Source organism: Corapipo altera, unplaced genomic scaffold (genome assembly GCF_003945725.1).
Source record: "Corapipo altera isolate COAL_440 unplaced genomic scaffold, ASM394572v1 44, whole genome shotgun sequence".
NCBI lineage: Eukaryota > Metazoa > Chordata > Aves > Passeriformes > Pipridae > Corapipo > Corapipo altera.
Window position 1 is genome coordinate 14,000,002 of NW_020884880.1, and position 21,171 is coordinate 14,021,172.

At 37.6% G+C, this 21,171-nt stretch overlaps 1 protein-coding gene across 3 annotated transcripts in view; it reads right to left on the minus strand.

Moving 5' to 3' along the window:
• The window catches only part of ANKRD28 (ankyrin repeat domain 28), a 119,136-nt gene that overhangs the window by 71,157 nt on the left and 26,808 nt on the right, over nt 1–21,171 (minus strand). The window contains exons 1-2 of one of the 3 annotated variants that reach the window (XM_027638994.1): nt 4,203–4,319; nt 3,020–3,103 (exon numbers count right to left, since the gene is read on the minus strand). In XM_027638994.1, coding sequence (XP_027494795.1) covers nt 3,020–3,103; nt 4,203–4,319 — 201 coding nt within the window. Of the gene's footprint in view, nt 1–3,019; nt 3,104–4,202; nt 5,703–21,171 lie in introns of those variants that run through there. The other 2 variants (XM_027638996.1, XM_027638995.1) reach the window with 2 other exon arrangements.

Sequence of the window (21,171 nt, forward strand, 5' to 3'; positions counted from 1 at the left end):
AAACAATCCATTTGAACAAAGTTCCTATAAATCAGTTTTGTCTATAAAAAGCTGCACATTTCCATCTTGCAGAGGGTAAGGCTTTTTGAACCACACTTTAAGCAGACAGGGATACACTCAATTTGCTCTTTCTTCACAAAAGATTACAACAGTAGACAGAATACAATACATACTTTCTAAAACTAAACTGAGCCTGTGACTCAAGAGGCTGGTGTGGCATCAACAGAGAACAATCTTCTTCCTGAAATAGTCCATTTGCCATCTGTACATCAACTTACAGTTACACACAGCAACTCATGCTATGAGAGACCACCCATTTCAGAATGTCTCTAAATATAACACTACGGTAGAAGACATCATCTGTTTTAAGAGTAATGCTCTAATACAGTCCAAACTGGATGCAATATTTAGATACTACCATAACATCAAGCAGTTACCACAGCCTAGCTTTGGGAAGCCAAATACACAGATTCAATTCACTTAGCTTTAAAAGTGAATTAAGCCAATTGTCATTAATGTTAAAGATAAAATATCATAAAAGTAAGGAGGTAAATTAAGTTGGATGATAATAGAAGGGAAAAAATTACCCACGTTTCATCACTAACAACTTTCCTAGATGCATGTCACTGTCACAACAAAAATGTACAACAGTTCTATCTTCAGTTCACTTCTGGGCAAAATGAATTCACAGAACACTGCTAGGTCTCCAGTTACAGAGTCCAGCCCATGCACAGGGGAAGGGAGGATGGAAGGAATCTCAACTATTAGAATACAAACTGCAAAATAATTAGTTGCTCTTGAGAGGGGGAAACGACTCTACAGAGGCATTGGAGGAAATGAGTCTGGAATTCAAACAACTGTACTGAAGCACTTGGACAGCAAATCGGAAAAAAATCCAACACATACACTGGTCTAATACAATCCACAATGGTCAAAACAGTTTATCATAATCCTTCTCTTTTTTAGGAAATACAAATAACTAGGAATAACTTCATTCTGTTCACTTTTCCCCTCCTTCTGTCTACAACAATTTGTAACACATAACTATGGGAAAAACTTTGGATCTAGACTACACAGAGATATATTATCTCCAGCCAAGTACATATAGCCAACAAAAAACCCAAGGAAAAGAACAAAATACACACACAGCCACAAAGAAAAATCCACTAGGTAGTCTACTTCATTTCTATCCGACAGTGGGAATATTCATATGCTTGTTTAGTCCCAACAAACAGCATTTAAGGGATAAATGTAAATATAATATTAAATACTGTAGTAGACTAGGATTGCCATGGTATGAACCAGGGCTCATGCATGATAAGCATCTGCCAATGCTGAAGAAGGTGGTTCTGAAAAAATTACATGTTTGTCATGCATGGATTCTAACCACACCTTGGGTGTTACTACGCTACAGTGCATGTATTTTGTTAAAGGAAGATGTATAAACAGAATGGAATTAATAAAAAATAAGTATAACATAAAACCCTCCAGATTTTGACTATTCCACCCACAATATAACTACCTGGCAGCATGAAGTAACTCTTCAAAGGCAGAAGGAATTACAAGCTTTCCTATTTAAGCACATCTGCTGACTTTCCATTTATTTGCAACTGTTTGACAAAATTTGAGAAAGAACAAAACCCAAAACCACTACCACATACATACTGAAATCCAGCAGAGGTTTTTGTAACAGATAATTAAAGAAACACAGAAAGATACTAAACTTAACTTTGTTTACAAGCTCCATAGCTATGAATGCTAAACCTGACTTCAACACATGGATAATATAAAGAAACAATACTGACTAACCACTTTTAAAAATAAAAGTAGCATTGTGACCAGAGCATACATATGTAGAAGGATACACAGCTAATGCTCTCATAACTAAAGAGAACATTGAGTATTTTCGTATTATATAATTCATCATACAATCTTGATTAAGGACATACAAAAATATTGAAAGAGAAAAAAAAAGTCTAACCTTATCAAACAAAACTTTAGATTGGACAGTAAGTTTGCTTGCATAGGGTCCTACTCAAGCTCTTCAAGACTCCCTTATACTGGGATTTTTCAGCTGGCATTTCTCAGCTACAAATTCTGCAGAATGCTTTTAAATGTCAAAATAGAGATACCAAACTAAATATTGGTTTTTGGTTTACATCTCTCCAGAAGAAAGTGTAAACAATTATCACAGTCTTAAATGGGCCACTAGGTAGCATCTAGATGTTAGCCTTTGTCTTTAAACATCACTCTTGTTCTGATGCACTTGGAATAGAAATATAGGGGTCTACAGAGTACATATATTCCTGTAGGTTAAGCCCTAAATAGTTTGTGTCAGTCTGCTATAAAAATCAAAGCAATTTCTAATCCGTGTAAAGAGTTCATGCTATATTATCTGGCATAGTGTCAAACATTAGAACTAGAATTTTAATAGCAATACAGTAACTGCATGCTGTTCAAATCTTGAATTTCACCCAATGGAACAAACTCAGTTTCATTTCAGTACAATTTTTACATCTGCAATGCTTGAGTTTGCAGCACCACAAATAGGACATATAAATCCAATTTCTCATTTTTACTAATATAATCATTAGGCTTCCCTTTTTAAAATCCGTTATCAAACCAACCTACTGAAACCACAAACTATTTTCTTATAATTGTCTAATGTATACTATATGCTGTATTCAATTTAAAGAGAAGTCTACATAGCACCACACTTAACCAGTCTAACTTTCTGTAAGTTAGGTTGATGCAACTGTATAAACAAACTTTTCAGTTACCTAAGCACTGCAGAACTAATGTTTACTAACATTTGAAAAGAATACAGAATTAGGTCTTTACTATCAACACAAACCCACAAAGCTATACTCCTGCTTCCAGTATTAAGTGTAAGTATAGGCTTTACTCGGTACATAAATTTACAGCTCAAGAATTAGCAGTTTAAAAGTGATTAGTACAGCTAAGAGCTATACCAAAACAAAATTAAAACATATTCAAAGATAATGATTTTTGGTTTTACCTGAAAATTAACATCTTCTTTCTTGAATATTAGTGCTCGAACTTCATCAGGATCTCCATTAAATATAGCTTGAACCAATGGTGGCTGAAACAAAGCAAAAACACAGAATAAATCCCCACTTTAGGTTTTAGTGATACACATACAGTTTTTTGATACATAACAGAAACACAAGATAACGATAAAACAACATCCCAGGCAGTGAAATAAAGAAACCAGCAACAGTATTCAAAATCAAAGAAATTCCAAGTTCTAAAAACCTCAAACACACAGACATAATCTAAGCCACTGACATATATATAAAAGACAGGAAAAAAAAAAAAAGAGTCCAGAGGACAAGCTTATAACAGCTGAAAAAGCTGAAAAGAGAACACCTCATAATAACATTAGGGTTGTTCTTACGTGCTGCAAATTCTATATAGCATAAACAAACAATTCCTTTTTGCATTAGCAAGTGACTAAAGTTACTGGAAGTCTTTCACCTGTTTAGATAGAGTGGGAAAGCAAAGTGCATCAGATAAGCATGGTAACAAATTCACATAGGCACATCTATTACTAAATATAGCAGGATTTCTTAGTAAGTAAGAAAAGCTGCTGAGGTATGCTAGCAAGATTTAAGTCAGTCAGTTGAAAAAATAAAATAATTTGAAGCAATAAAAGCATAACCCCAGTGTTGATCATTTCCAGAAAGTGGCACCTTGAATCTAACAGTTATATCAAGATTGTGACTTATGTTAATTTTTATTTTAGCTTAGAATTTCTCTTGCTTAACTATATACTCTATCAGTTCTCAAAATAAACACAGTATATTATTACAATACAGTGATCACATCTGTTCCTACAGTGGTACTGCATAAATGTACCACTGAAGAGAGGAGTGGAGCAGGGAAAACCCATTTCTTTCAAATACATTTCTCCAAGCCTTCTAAAAACCCTTTGCTACTACACAAGAGTTGAGACCTATTATTGCTACACCACAGATAAGGTTGTATGAAAAAGAACAGACCTCTTGCAAATATAAAGTCTACCACTAAGTTTCAGCTTTTTCCATTCTTAAGTAAGGCAGATTTCACCACCTTGTCTTATTTCAACATTGTATGTATCCATCCTAATCTTAGGAAAATAACTATTGGTATTTGCGACAGCATCATAAGCAGGAAATATGCCAACAAACAACATGCCTTACCAGCACATTTCCAGAGGGCGATGGACGTAAAGATAAATTTTCCTGAGGCAAATTGGAAATAAATGTGGGAGAATCATCTTCCTCCTCCTCCAAAACAACAATACAGACCCGACTCATTCGAACCGTTTGAGTAAGCAAAAGTAAACAAAAAAATGCTAGCAGTGGTATTTTTGGAACCAGACGGCAGGTATAGCAGTAGGGACCATAGAGGAAATACTTTCACCTGTTTCACATGCCCTCACAAACTTGCGAGTGCTACCGCTGATGTATTTGCATTTAAAAAGGGACATTCCAATCCCCCCTCACACTTCATTTTTCAGGTTTAAGCACCCTGAGACGTTCAAGACACTGCTGAAAAAAAGTTGTTCTTTTTAAAATAAAAATTCCCTAGGCATCGAAACCACGATAACGGAACTGTGGAACAGCTGATAAAAATATCCCAAGATCCAATTCCATTCGAACAGCACTCACTGTCGCACACAGCTGTCCTTTCACGAGCAAATTTGTCTTTGTTAATGTCACAACTTCCACAGCGTCCTTCTACCCCCACAGTGAAACCATTGTTGCAGAAGACACGACTCGGTCCTACCGAGGACAGAACAAGGAACAATTGCCCCGAAAGAGGCGGCCGCAGCTCTTCCCCACTCCCGCAAGGTCAGTTTTAAACCAACCGTCGCAGCCTTTCTGGTGACTGAAAATAAACGCGCCCCCTGATCATCCTGCCGTTCTACAGCTTCCTCTCTCAATGCCACAAACAGCCCGGCCAGAAAAACGCATCTCGGTTCCAGCGGCTATTCAGGACCTGCTTAGAGGAAAATAATTCTTTCCCATGCAAGAAAAATAGCTGCAACGTGCAGCACGGCTGCAGCACATTTACATGCGATGAGTCAGACCACAGGGACAATGAACTCCTTGAATAATGTTGCCGGTGGAATCCAGCCTCCCCAAACGATAGCGACGCAGCCGGTGTTACTCCATCAGGGACACAAGCAATGCGGAGCGTTCATTTTTCCTTTACCGGGCAGTAGCTGTGGCTTCTCCATCGGGGAATTCGCAAGGCAGAAATACTGTTGAGGAGGAATGCTTCAACAAAACAAGCTAGCTACCGCACACAAAAGCTCAAATTACTGCCTTAGACGACTTCTGCAAAAGCAGTTCATCACTCAAGTGTTTCTTTTGATCACCATGTGAATGCAGTTCCCATGATAGTCTTCATTCAGATTGAGGGGGAGGAAAAAAAAAAAAAATCAGACCCCGTACGTCTTCTCTGAGCCAACTTCTTTATTCGAACATCTGTCACTGCGCCAACCTGATTCTCCTCTTCAGCAAGAGCTTCTGCTTATCAGGTTTTTTTCCTTGACAAACTGAATTATACAATCAGCAGATAGCCTTGCAAAGCTCAAAAAATAACCTGGTTGTCCGAGTCCGTAGGAGCAGAGCAGAAGCCACTGGCACGGCAGCGTTCCCCCTGAGCAGCAGCCTGGAGAGCAGCGACTGCAGCCTGGCAGGGTGAAATGCCTAGTAATGCTCACATGTCACACTTACCAGAGAACCCAGTCACCGCTCCCAGTGCAACTTCCTCTGGCACGGAAAAAAAAAAAAAAAAAAAGGCGCCTTTTTCTTTTTTTGGGGGCAGTCTTTGCAGTTATGGCTGTGCCAGTTTGGTGACTAATGCAGCTGAAAACGTAAAAATCTGAAGTAAAAAAACTGAAGAAAGAGCGACTGTTTTAATATTTTCCACTGAAAGCCGCAAAGAAATGTGGTGTACTGGCTCTGCTGACTAACTACCGTTTAGGCAGTAAACAATTCCAGCACTTTAACTGCTTTCATATGGAACCGGTCAGAGCAGCAAAACAGTCCCCACTTAACTCATTCAAGACAAAAATCTCCCCACATAAATCCTCTGAAAATTAAATGAAAAGTAAAATCTTAAAGCAATAGGTTGACTATTAAAAAGACAGATATTAATGACCAAACCCATGGTTTTTTGCAACTAGGACAAAGATACCCTTGAAAAAAATTACATCAATTATCATTTGAATATAATAATATTATTAAAATATACCATAAAAATAAAGTAAAATATAAAGCCCTACAACTAGCTGAATAAATACTTCAGCTTGTATCTGCCTAAATGGTGCTGGCTTGTGGGTGTATTATGTAAATGGCTTCTGTCAAAAGTTGCTGGATAAGCTTCAGCGTTACAGGAACAGAGGGAGGGTTTTTGCTCCTGCTGTGCAGCATAAAGGCAATTCTGATGTCCTTCAGTGGCTGCTAGGATCAGAATTTGTCAATGGAGAGCAAGTTTATAGCTCTTCAATAAAGTATTTGCACTCATGTTTCACATATGAAGCCAGGCAGAGAGAAAGACAGGTTTAAATGGTGTGTTAAATGGTTTGGATATAAATAGACATATTGAATTCCCACCTTTGGGGGTCACAGGCAGGAAAAGCCTACATTAGCTGTCTTCTGCAATAATGTTTTCAACAGCTTCACTGCAACATAATATATTCCTTAAATGCCCCCCGGTCCCCCCAGTACTTCATGCAGGTGAAGGTTTTTTAAGTTCAAAAGAGCACTTTGGCTAAGGGCTCCCTGAGCTCAAGACTGCTGGCCTGGCAGAATATAGCACCAGTTTCTGATTCACCATGAAATTTCATATTAAAATTTCCCAAGTCTCACAAACATCTTTATAAAGATATTCTGTTCATTACATAGAGTCTAGTTGTTTTGAAATTTCATACTTCTGGTCTTCATTACAAAAAACCAATTATTTGTACTCTACACTGCTTTGTTCTAGCATTCCAACCATTTATTAAAAAGAAATAACACAGATTCACATGAATACATATGACTTGTTCTTCTTGGCCACAGCAGAACCAGTTTTAATAAAAACATGGACATCCTCAAGGCTCAGCTAGTGCAACACCCTATTGTCTGCTACACAACACAGCAACCCCAACATAGAAGATAGTTTGCTTTCTCTTTGTGACAAATATCCTATGGAACAGACACAGTAGCTTATTTCCATAACTAAAGCTTCATTTAAAAAAAAAAAAAATCAGATTTTAAGTCTACAAGCAAAATACTGACAAAACCCATACCTGAGTTTCATACAATACACACATACTGGCTAGATAATGGTTTTCCAGCTAAGCCTGTATGTTTAGTATAAATGAAGAGTCAGTACATTTATACAGTTAGCAAAGGCCAAGCGTTCCATATCCTTTTGTTGGAATTACCAACTGGACATATTGCTAGGTAGAGATAATGCCCAATTTAGTTCAAATTAACTGAACATTGTCCATTTTTGACTTTTGCAATTAATGGTCCAAAGTCACCTAGAAATTCAATAGTTAACTTAAAAAAGGACAGGTCTACACACTCAGTTAATTGCAAAAAAACCAGAATATTTTAATCCACTCTGATAAGTATTCTGGAGATCTTAAATATTATTAAAGTAAAATTAATATAAAATATTTCCAAAAGCAAGTTAACATATTATATCTTGCCTTTTTGAATGGTGACATTACTACAGTCAAAGAGTTAAAAGCCAATACGTCACAGTTTGCATTAGAAAGAGAACCAACACAACTGAGTCAATACTATATTGATGTCTACAGTAATTTAAATCATGTAAATAAGCAGACAACAAAAACCCCTTTTCACGCTAGGGCTGTATGTGTGCAATTACTTCCATAACCAAAGGAAAACCCAGTTCTAGAAACATTTAATTTTTGCTCACAATGAACTTGCATTTCCCCCTCCCACTCCCTTCAACCAGAAGTTGTGCCTTCACCTCAATGCAAACACCTTCCCTAAGCATCTCTTCTTTCAACTTCAAAAAACCATCCAAGGTATCCTCTGGTGTGCAAAGTACAGTTTCTAATGCTACCTAACAGGTATTCTGAAAACTGAAAGCTGTTGACAATTCTACTGAAAGAAACTAAACCAAGGTTTCAATTTTTCAGCAGATTATATAGACTAACAACTTTTAGTGTGGGAGAAAAGGTAATAGTAACACAGAACGAAAGCAGAGTAGATTAAAGAGGATTAATTTAAGTCTCCTCTCCTCAAACTAATTTAGGAATCATAACAGATCTCTCCAAGTTATGAAGAATATTGCATCTGAAAAAAACCCTCTTCAGTTTATATTAATAAAATTTAAAATAACTGAAGACAGCAGGTCATCACCATCCATCTTCTCCAAATGTCATATATTTCCAATAAGAAAGCTTATTAAATTAGTAGTAGTAGGAAAGAAGACCCAAAAATGGCCTAACTTAAAAAAACAATGCCATGTCTACTGGGGCTTGAGTGGTGATCTACCTGATAGCCTCCACAATATCTGTTTGCAAAGTAAGATCTCCATACTTAACTCTCAAATTTCAAAGAGTGCAATAAGGATATGCATTTTTGAAAAAAAAAAGAAAAAAAGAAAAAAAAAGCTTTTGTGTTGACACAATAGCTGTATGCAAATAAAAAAATAAAAGTGTTGCAATTTTCAAACTACACTTGCCCTTAAGTAAATCAAGTTCCAACAGTCTTTCATGGGTGCATATAAAGAAAACATACGAGAATGCAACCTATAGGTTAAAACACAGATGTCAGCCATGTCTACATCAGACAGAAAAAACATGAAGTCTGAATCAGCTAAAAATAGCAACCTTTTCTATAGATCTGTCCTCTTCTCTAGAAATGGATGAGCAGAAGCTTTAACAGCACTGCTGATGACACTGAAAACCTTGCTGAAGCATATTCAATATTAAAAAACCTACCCAAATGAAGATTTCTCCCTTGCCAATCAGCATTTATCAAGTTTTTTCTGGGCTGAGATTAATCCAACTGATTTCATTTAATATTTTGTATAATTAAGGATCTAGGAAAGGAAGGAAATTGTTCTGTCAGGTTCTAGTAAAAATGAAAAAATTCAGAACCAAGTGAGTCTTAAGTATCAGCTCTGCAAGGCAAATACCTAATCTAGGGATTTGTTCAGATGACAAAGATAGCTACAGCTCTAAGTAAATAGCCATGTCCTAGTATTAGCACATTTTTATCACATATAGACAGAGATGAGTGTTTAGCATCACCATGAATCTAAGTTACAATACTTCTAGAATACTTCTCATGAGTCACTCCCCTGAACTTCTCTGCAGTTTCCTTCCCACTCCTGAGGGAATGAGGTGGAGTCAGGAAAGAGAACAGTCTAAAGCAAGAAATTACTACCTTTCTTCCCAAATTTGCTGTGTTTATTCCAGAGCTTGTGCACAGCTGGGATGCAGGAAAAGGAAAATAGTTTTAACCCTTGGACTCCACATTTCTGCTTCCAAGGACAAGCAAAATAGCTCTGCTTGCACCTCCAGATACCATAGGCAGCTCCTATTTCTTTTTCTCATGCAAGTATATAGCCTCTGTTAATATAGAGAACTATTTTACGTAGTCATATATTATCCTTGAATTAAGACTTTGCAATTAATAAAATCCAGGATCTGAATAGCCATCTCAGCAAAAACTGAGACACAAATACAACAAAGAAGAAAAATAATCCAGCATTCATTCTAACTTTTCTCAATTGGAGCAGCATAAGAAAAAATAATGTAAAATGTCTGTGATTCAGACAAACTTAATTTGTATACTTAAGCAAACTGTAACCTTTGAAAAATACTTCAGAAATATTATCTGATCAAAAAGCAATAAAATATCTTAAAAGTGATAAATGTCTGTAAGTAATTTTCTGTTTAAGGCTTCTTGTGCATTTTATATATCTGAACAATATACCTGCAGAGAAACTCTTGGCTAAAGAGCCTTACAGCCACCATAGTACAAGATAAATTAATACCTTTAAAACAATTTATCTCTGATATCCAAAATATGAAGTCTGTCAACCTGAAAAAAAATTGAGAGCTGAGCATAAACCAAAAACCAGAAAAACAAATACAAGTCCTATTTCTCTTTAAAGAAGGTGAAAATATGAGGGTACTGAATCTTCCGTCACTATTTTCTAGCTAGGATGTCATCCACAACACTTCCCTTTAAGGCCAGATTTAAATTAGCTGGCAGGAGGGGGTTTTTGTGCACTTTTAGTGTACAATCCTGTAATCAAAATCATCAGTGCGTTCTTACATTAACCAACAGCACATAAAAGATGTCCTCCAGTCTGTCTGACTTCAGAGTCTCAGGGTATTTTGTAGAAAAAGCGCATGTGCTCTGGCTGGGGGGCTCCTATTAATCAGATTATCAGCTGCATACAACAGGAGCCACCTCCCTGCCTTCTGACGGAAACAGAAGGCAGCTATTACACCCAATAGCTTTTCTAAATAACAACCACACAAGTCTGACATTGGTATTATCAGTCTTGTAAAACTGACTAGAAGTCAAAACAATTCCTGTTTCAGGGAAGAGAGACCACAAAAAGATGTGCCTACCCAAATATATTGTTTATGAATAGTTAAGGTAAGTTTGCATCCATGAAGACAGACAAAATAGATGTTGACAAACAAGGTAGTATGGTGGGGATTTTGGACAGGAGACAGGTTGTTTTTTAAAGCAATTTCTCTTTTTGGGAGAAGGTAAGTGACAGAAGATTACTTCTGTTGGAAAATGGAGAAGATAGCTTAAAATATCAGTTCAGTCAAAGAGAGAAGCAGGTAAAACACTTCAGCATTTGTTAAACCCACACAAACACACAATTATTAGCTGTACACTTAAGGCTTTTTGCAAGTATGACAGCTTTTAAAAAATGTGTTCATAATACAAAAAGCAAGGCCCACAGATTGGTTACAAGTATTTCCACCTGTTGGCAGAGCAAATGCAGGAAAGGCACTGATAGCATTACTTCTGTCCTCCTTAGCACCTTCCAGCTAAGACCATGTCACCAGCCAGTTTTGTTTTCTGGCACTGAAAATGGCATCAGTTACAACAATAATCACAATATCCTTCCAGGAATAATTACTGAGGGCAGCAATTTCAGCTGTGCACACCAGCTCTAAAAGCAGAGTTGATGAAAACAAACAAAACTCAAAGGCTCAGTCTCAGCACTCCCCGTTTGCTCTTTCGCGTGTCAAGCGTCCTCTCCCAGCACACCCAGCCAGTTGCTGGGAGGTGAGACCAGACAGGAACGCAACAATAGCAGAGCAAAAATAACAACCCAGACACACTGGAAGACATTAACCCACTGTCACAACTGGCACTGACAGCCTGATGTTTCAGGAAGCAATGCTATTACATTTTCCCAAGGAGAAGAAACAGGTAGCTCAGCTGGAGTAAATGAATGACTGCAGAATTCCTAATCATAGTTTTATATCATCTATCACATTGCCTTTAAAGTGTTTATACCAATAGTGTATGCATTCTTATAAATTAACCAAAACATGATCTTACTAAATTATATTAGGGCAGCTAGTAAAACAACTTAGAGAATTCCCTTTGGGCATGTGGGCACACGCATATACTGAGAAGAATTAGTACATCTCCTTTGATCTACTTTTCTACTGATCTATAGTCACGCTCTGAAGATGAACAGAGGAAGTGCTGATTTTACATATTTCCTCTTTGAAAATTTCTTCCTGCAATACTGCTGCTGCAGAGAAAAAAAAGAATCAAACTCATAATTTATTACAAAAAAACCTAGCCCACATCACAAAAGGTCAACATAACATTGTCTTATTTTTCACTATACAATAGGCTTGCTTTTCCCTCTTCAGTAGGAATTAAGGGGCTTGCAAATGGTGCATGGTCTAGGCTTCAAGGACAGACACTATAATGCATGAGATCACCACAGGCCTCTCAGAAACTGCATTCTGGAATGCCAGAAACTCCTTGGGGTTTTCTAATGTATGGCATAGCAGGCTTAACATCTTCTTGCTCTGGTGCACTGAAATCAATTCCCTATGTCTGCATCCCAAGGAAGAGAAGCAATTCTCACCTGCCAGCTGCTTACTCAAATAAAACCCTGAGTGTGATCTTTCACTGTTACATGGGAAAAGAACAACTCCCAACTTCCCTGGATTCAGATGCTTTTCTGGTTTGGTTTTTAACAAATTGCTGTTTATCCAGCAGATGATTAGGAATTCAGTCTGTAGGGCCAGTCAGCTTCCCCACTGAGGCTCATTTAGCTGTATGGGCTAAATAACCTTTATCCTCACTTTGGTTCTTTAGCTGAAGGCTGGAAACCCCTTTAAAGTAAAGGCAGCACAATGCAACACACCCAGATTCAGCACTGGACAGTGCTGGTGTTGAAATTGAAAATGAAGAAGTTCTAGTTGGAGCCAAGAAACCTGGCATAAAGTTTATCATTTCCTCATTAAAACTCTGCTGGATTGCCATACTGCTGAGCTTCTGAAGAAGAAAATGTTAGGCAGATTTCTAGAAATGAGAATTGCTCTGCTGCCTATGGTGAATGACCACTGATTCAATCCCAACCTCCACTCTAACTGATGACATACAAAAGCTATCATTGCAGCACATTGGATGAGCTTGGGCTGACAGACAAATCAGTCCTCTCCAGGTCACAACAAGGTTATTCTTCCCAATACTGTTCTATAACCCAGATGAGCTCATTCTTTTCCTCTTCCCCTTCTCTTTCCCCTGTAAAATTCATTAGCTAACTCATTTTTTTGCAGCACCATTTCAGTTACAATGGAGTACGCATCACTTTTGAGTTATGGTCCAAGTTACATAGAAAGAACAAAGAAACTTCCATAAGACGATATGAAACTACGGAGGAGATGTGGGTTCATAAAAGACATCTTCATTTTAGCAGATAAGGACAGTAGCAGGCAGCCACATAAAAAGGTAACACAAATCCTAGTGTTCTACAAGACATTCTACACACTTAAAAAGTGATTCTCATGACTGAATTTTTATCCTGTACCACTTCACACAATTTAGGCAGAAAAGTCAAGTCCCTTATGCCAGTCAGTAGAGGGCTTTCCCAGTTTTATGTCACCAACCACATCAATCCTCGTGGGTAAGTTGCCATGGTTACAAAATGTTTGCTTTTATACATTTGTCTGAAACTGCTATGGAATTCCCACATGATCAAAACCAGCAGTGGTTGGGAGTGCTCCACCAACATTTAGGAACTTGAGTCAGAAACATATACTGCTTCTGCTCAGACTGCTATCTGGGAAACACTAAAAAAATGATTCATACCATTTTGAGCCATGGAAGGGAGGAAACAAACATCACATTCAACTATTTAAAACTTTCAGTGATGACTCACATCAGTTTAGGACATTTCCAGAATCAGCTGCTTTTCTCAAGTAACAAATTACAGTTGCCTATATAAAAAAATCAACAAGATCGACTCGCTTTCAACAGAACCATTCAGCTATCAAAGAACAAATAAAAAAAGGAATATTTTTTTTTGCCTCCCCTCTCCCTCCCACCTTCCCCAAACAAAGCACAAAACCCAAGAAGCTCTGTTAGCCAAGGTCAGAAACCACTGACTCCCAACCGATAATTATGCCTATTTCAGTTTGATTTTAGCTCTAGTTGCAAAAATGAGCTTGGAAATCCTGCTACAGCAAACAGTCTGTTACCTGTCTTATTTCAGTCACATTAGCAGCGTTTCATCTTAGCCCATGTTTTGCTTGGACTCGCAGCTGTGTTATTTCAGCAGCAAATACTAACAAAACGTTAATCCAGTCACAGGAGCAAAAATATATAACCAAATAAGAGTGAGGAATAATGAACAGCCTGTGAAAAGCTGAGAATAGAGCAGGGCAATGCATCCAAAGAAGTGTTATGCAGCACTCATTGGCCTCCAGTGATTAAATAACTATGTAGGGAAGTAACACAAGTTGGACTGAGGAAGGAAAATAAAGCGAAGTAGGAGCAACTATATAGTGCAGACTGCTTTTCCCCTACTAGAAGGGCACTGGAAAGGGAACACATCCCAAATCTGTCCACCTTAGGAAAGGAAAGTTAATTTAGCTTTGAATGTCTGTCTGCTATTTGCTCAGAACCATAGCAGTCTAATAAATAAAAGAACTAAAATGCATTATCAAGAGGAAACTCTACTCAGAATGACAGAGATTGTAGCATGTACTCTCTCAGCGGACCACACAATTTCTACTATTCAAAACAAAGCTCTGATTTTGTCAAAAAGAAAAGAATAACAAAATCTACTCCTTAAAAACACCTATTCTACATTTTTGTCATTAGTGAAATTCTCATAGTAGAAAGTTTTGGAAGTCAGTAATACTGGGGTGAGGAAGTGGCTGAAATATTTCATAGCTCCAAAATTCTCAACCAGAAGAAAGAAAACAACAAAAAAATGTGGCCTTTAAAAGTTTCTGTTCAGATTTTCCTTCCCATTAGTCATGTGACAGTACAATCTGTCTACAACCCAGTCTCCCCCTCCCTGTCCCACCCAGGAATGAGTGTTGCTGCAGGGAAAGAGGAGGGAAAAGCAGGGGAGTTCTGTGGTGAGGGCTTTTGTTCCAGAATGGGGTTTGGGAGGTGAGGGTCCTGAGCACATTGATTTTCCTTAAAAGATGTAGAAGTTTTCTTTTAAACAATTTTGAAATCAGTTTCTCTCTGAGAAGAGTTGAAACACAATGATAAATATTTAACAACTATAATACTAAAAATGCATGTAACATTCCTACTAGTGCAATACTTTTAATTCAGTTTTGGATAGATATGAATAGACTGTGACCACAGAAGCCACAGTTCAGCTGGCTTGCTCACATGAGGGACTTTTGTTTCCATACATACCAGGGATTCAAAATACTATATGCAAGTAAACAAAATTAATCTAGTTGCTATGGATACCACCACATTTTTCTTTTCTTTCTTCAGTATGTAAACAGTCAGTGTCACTGTATATGAATTATTCTAATTCTCTTTAAAATAGTGTGGGTCAATTGCTGCCTCATATGTCAGGATTTGCTGCTTGGGGAAAACTAAATTTCCTAGAAGTTTTTAGGAACCCCTTACATCTCCCTCTTGTCCAAGAAAAGTTCCTTTCTGGTAACTGGAAACAGTGTAGAAAACACAGCTGAATAAAATCCTCACAATCATACACACGCACACACACATGCACACAACTACGGGATGAGAGAGCTCATCTGAAACTTCCACAGCTGCCAAAATAGATGTGGCTTTTCCCAAAACTGAGAAAGGACAAACACAGCTGCGGATAAGAATCTTACCTGCCTGCTTCAAACCTTCCAAGGAATCCTCCCCTCAATGGCTACCAGGGAAGCAGCTCTCAGGAGCTCTTACACATTGCTACAGGTTAGGAGCAAGTACACAACATTCACTCATAAGTTACTTCTTCTATCAATTTTTTCAATTCTGTATTTAGAAGATTAAAAAGCACTTTGCTTAAAAAGCTGAGCAGTCCATTCCCAAATGAAATTTCATAAAATATAACAGAGTATTACTTTAGAATGCTAATTAAATTTTTATCAGCCTAGAAATTTGTTTGTTTTTTATTTGTGGGTTGCTTCTTTTTTTTAAAGTGACAGCTGAGAAAGTGGATGAGTCTGATTTTAATTATTAGTCACCAGACAGACTCTTCCTCCCTTCCCCACATGATCCTTGCACATTCACATCCCTTTCCTGAGCCAGCATAGCCAACTTGTGTGATCCACTTGCCTCTATTCTTTTTTTTTTTGCTGGTGAATTGTTTGAGCCAGCTCATTATGTGCCAGCAGCTGACACAGAAGCAGTGGGAGCATCTGAACTGCTCACTGCAACAGACAGTAATGCAATGGCTTTGCAAATCCACACCCATCATCTGAGCTCCCTTCATCAACCATATATCTACTACTCCATTCTTGGTATTTTCCTTAAAATATCTCAAAACAGCTTTCATGACACCTGAACTATTCCAAACTTGGACACTATTACAAACAAGTATATCACTCCTTAAACTCTTTCCAATTACACAAAACCTTACTTATGCAAAGAACTCAAGTTTCTCCTCCCATAATTCAATATATAAATAGCTCCTAGTAAGTTTCATCAAAAAAAAGAAAATATTTTGCAACATAGAAATTTCACAGGTTATGTTAACCAAACTGTCCCTACAGTACTAACAGTATTTATAAAGCATATGACAATAAGAAAACACTAGAGAATTACAGGGTCTGGACACTAAAAAAAAAAAAAAAAGAAAAAAAAAATATCAGACAAACCCAATTATGTATCCAGAATCCACACATGAGCAATTTATGTACTAAATACAACCACAATAAGGAAGTTAAAACTTTACACAATTATCCACACAAGATTTAAAAGCTAAAATGTGTGGGTTTGGGGTTTCTGTGGGGTTTTTTTTCTATTAGGTTTATTTTGGGCTTTATTTCTTCAAAAATGTTTCTAACACTGACTTCAATCAGTGATTTATTCAATTCAGACGACACCTAGAGGAGAACTTGAAAAGTAAATTTTGGTACTCCTAAAAGCCAACAAAATGCTTTATGAAGGAATACTTATAATATAGAATCAGAAAAATGGTATCAAAACAGAATACATAAAACACAATACATAAGCTGCATATTACTTACTTAAAACATTAATAATATTAAGTTCCATACACCCTTATCTCTAAAAATCCATAGAATTAGGTATCTAAGAATTTACAAATTAACCAAATCCCATTCAGGAAACAAGCGGTTATGAAAAGGGAAAGTATTTGGTCAAGTTTTTTCAGAAATAAGCCCATGGGACATCTTGTATCCAATTGTCTTCTACCACTTCTTGGCAAGGCAACTTTTAATTTATAAAATCATTATGAAAAACAAAAAACAGGTTTCTAAAAAATATAATTATTTATTACTAGATAATTTTTATTTTTATTATTACTACTAATAATAATACTAACAATAATGAAGAATATGTTAGGAGCACTTTAACATTTGGTAACAAAAAGTCAGTAATATGGTTTAGAATAGTCCTGTTTGTTTATGCCTTACATATCAAGCTGTGGAGTATCTTCCCCAGAAAATACCTCATGCAACCAGCCTGCTCATAATGTATGGCAAAGAAGAGAACAAACAAACAACTCATGAACTGGTTTGCAAACTAAACCAGAATCTAGAAATACATCAATAAACTTACCAATCCTGTTTAAAAAGAACCACAAAACTATGAAAATGGAACTTTTAGGTCGTGCAGATATAAATTTTTGGAGTCTTGACTCAGCTGTTGTAACCTTTTCTACTGGAAATTATTTCAGGTTCTAGAAAATAAAGGCAACCAACTATTTTTTCAGAAGGAAGTGTTGGTCTCCCAAGTTTCTTCTTGGATGTACACTGACACCTCATGGCAATTTAAAAAAAATTAAGGTCTACTCTCTCAGTTTTGTGTTTCTTCTCTTCTTCAAAACCTCCAATTACTTTTTTTTTTTCTTTTAATGAATTGTTGTCCTCTTTAGAAATGTACAGGACATTATTTTGTCCATTGCTCATTTTCCATTAATAAGAAACTACTTAGCATTAATTTTTTATGAGCAGTGGGGGTCTCTGCCTCCCACAAACACTGACTCCTGGAACACAGCAAGTACCTCTTCTCTCCAGCTTCAGTACCTCCAAATTGCAGAAAAGCAACCACAGACACTGTAACTCCTCATAGAGCAGAATCCAGGAAGATAAATAGGACTACTGTTGTATGAAGAATGAAACTGGAAATGTTCTTCCCCAAACATCAGAAACTAGTTCTGGATAATTTTCTGGTGCTACACAAAAGCCCTTTACTCTTGAAGTCCATGAAAACATTCTTAGATACACAAGATTACCTGAGAACATTAACAAAATTCACCACTTCCAGTTCAATTTACGGCAGAGTAGCAACAAGCTTTATCTAGTAACGTTGTACCACAGAAAACAAATGCAAAAGGCAAGGTTCCTTCCAGATTCTCATTCTAGGGTAGAAGTGTGTTACATTTCAGTTTTCCCAACTGGCTGTCTAACATGTATGAAAAAAACTCAAACCTCTGCCATTTCTTCTTTCTTGATTGAGGCAGAAAACAAAAAAAACCAACATCACAGACCAAGGGAAAACTCTGTAGCGTATCTATATTAATAGTGAAGTCACACACTGCACATCTCTACATTGATAAGCTGACAAACTTCTCCTTGCTAAATAAAATTATAAAGTCCTCAACAGTGAAAAATATAAGAGTAATATACAGGTAATAGGCCTGTAATGTTATTTGCTACGGGTATTACCAGGCTCCTCTAAAATACCATAGAGCTAATTTGATTATCATTATCCAAGAAACATTAATACCTAGAGAAAAAATACTCATTTTTTTGAAATACTTGTCTTTACCTAAATATCCAAGACAAAGCCATTTAGAGGCTATCGTTAGTCCCTAAAAATGAAAAGCAGCTCCATTATATCATTTCTTTAGAAAAATTTCTTGATCTTATAAAAAAATAACACTTGAATTTTGTTCTCTAAAGGATTTATAACATTTATGAATCCAATATTTAAACATTATGGCAAAGTCTGTGAAGCTTTCCATTTTAAAAAATAAAATTATTAAAAACAAATGTAAAAATAAACCTTTATCTCTTTCCCATGCCTAAGGGAAGAGAAGAAGATTCTCAAGCATTTACTCAATACAAGTTTTGTTTTATAACTTTTGAAGTGGCATTCCTGTTACATTGAAACCTAATCGAGAAGCACAAAAATATTTACTTTCCATTCCAGAGAAACAACTAATCAACTTTTTGTCTCACCGAACTCCTGGCTTTAACAGAGATGGAACAAGCAAACTGCCAGTCAGCATATTTTTACAACACATTCCTTTCCACCTGTGCCAAAAAGCAGCAGCTGATAAATTCCATTCATCACGGAAAAGAGCTAATTTTTCAGTCATTACTATCACCTATCACTTTCTGGTCAACAGCAAGGGAAATATCATACCTATTCACATTTATAGAAGATTAAAATGAGGTCATCTTGAAGTACACACTGGAGAAAGAATCTGAGGTAACACACTTAAAAATAAAACTTATTCTGCTCCACATGTTTGTACTAAAAAGCTACTAGCACCATTTGCACAAATGGCAGACCATACATACTAACTGCCACAGGCAGCCAGTTTTTTAACTCAAAACTCATCTTTTCTGTATCAGGTGCCAGAATCAGTTAAAAAATACAATGAAAAAATAAAATAAATAAGTGGAAAAAAAAAAGCAAACCAAAAACCAAACCAAAATTCCACCACCCAGTACTACTAAGATCAGGAGAAAAGCAATTTTTAGCTTTCTCAGTTTAATCCACATTTATAGCAATTTAAATTATAACACCAGAACATTTTGTAGCTGCTACCTGAAATTTTAAAAGGTCAAAGAAAGCCACACACACCATTCTGGTACCCATTACACAAAGCAGTAGGGTGTACAGCAAGTTCACAACCCTGGACATCAGGAGAGCAGACTGGTCTCTTCAACGATCTTGCTGGCAGAGTACCATGGGATAGAGCCCTGGAGGGAGCAGGGTCCCAAGAGAGCTGCATGATATTCAAGAATTGTCTCCTCCAGGCTCAAGTGCAGTGCATCCCTACAAAGTTCAGGAAATAAGGGAAGAATGCCAGGAGGTCTGCATGGATGAACAAGGAGCTCCTGAACAAACAAATATGAACAGGTACATTACAGAGAGTGGAAGCAAGGACACATAGCCTGGGAGGAATCTAGACAAATTGTCCAAACAGCCAGAGATCTAGCTAGGAAAGCTAAAGCACTCGTAGAGGTAAATCTGGCCAAGGACAACAAGGTAAAAAATAAAAGCTTCTTCAGGGGCATCAGCAATATAAGAAAGACTAGGGAAAATGTCAGTCCTCTCAGGAAGGATACAGGAGAGTTGGTTACTCAGGACATGGAGAAGACGGAGGTACTCAACGACTTTTTTGTCTTGGTCTTCACCAGCAAGTGCTGCAGCCACACTGCCCAAGTTGCAGAAGGTGAAAGTATGAACTGGGAGAACAAAGAACCTCCCATTGTAGGAGAAGACTGGGTTTGAGACCATCTAAGGAACCTGAAGGGGCACAAGTCCATGCAACCTGTTGAGATACGTCCATGGGTCCTGGGGCAACTGCACAAGGAAGTGGCTAAGCTAATCCACCATATTTGAGAAGTCAAGGCTGTCTAGTAAAGTTCTTACTGATTGGAAAAGGGGAAACATAACCCCCATTTTCAAAAAGGGAAATAAGGAAGATCCAAGTAACTACAGGCCAGTCAGTCTCACCTCAGTGCCCTCCAAGACAATGGAGCAGACCCTTTTATAAATTACGCTAAAGCACGTGGAAAATAAGGAGGTGATTAGTGACAGCCAACATGGCTTCACTAAAGGCAAATCATGCCTGACAAATCTGCTGGTCTTCTATGAGGATAGAGCGGTGGATGGGGGAAGGGCAACAGACATCATCTATCTGGACTTGTGCAAAGCATTTGACACTGTCTCGCATGACATCTCCAACCTGGAAAGACATAGATTTGATGAATGGACCACTCAGTGGGTAAAAAATTAGCTGATGGTTGCACGTAAAGAGTTGTGGTCGATGGCTCAATGTCCAGGTGGAGACCAGTGACAAGTGGCCTCCCTTGGCAGTTGGTATTGGGACTGGCCCTTTTTACCATCTTTGTCAGTGACATGGACAGTGGGATGGAGTGCACCCTCAGCAAGTTTGCCAACAACACCACATGTGGTGTGGTTGACATACTGGAAGAAAGAAATGCCATCCAGAGGGATCTTCACAGGCTTGAGAGGTGGGCCCATGTGAACCTCATGAAGTTGAACAAGGCCAAGTGCAAAGTCCTGCATGAGGGTTAGGGCAATCCCAAACACAAGTACAGACTGGGCTGAGAATGGATTGAGAGTGGCCCTGGGGAGAAGGACTTGGGGGTATAGGTGGACAATAAGCTCAGTGTGACCCAGCCATGTGCTTGCAGCCCAGAAGGTCAACTGCATCCTGGGCTGCATTAAAAGAGGCACAACCAGAGGTCAA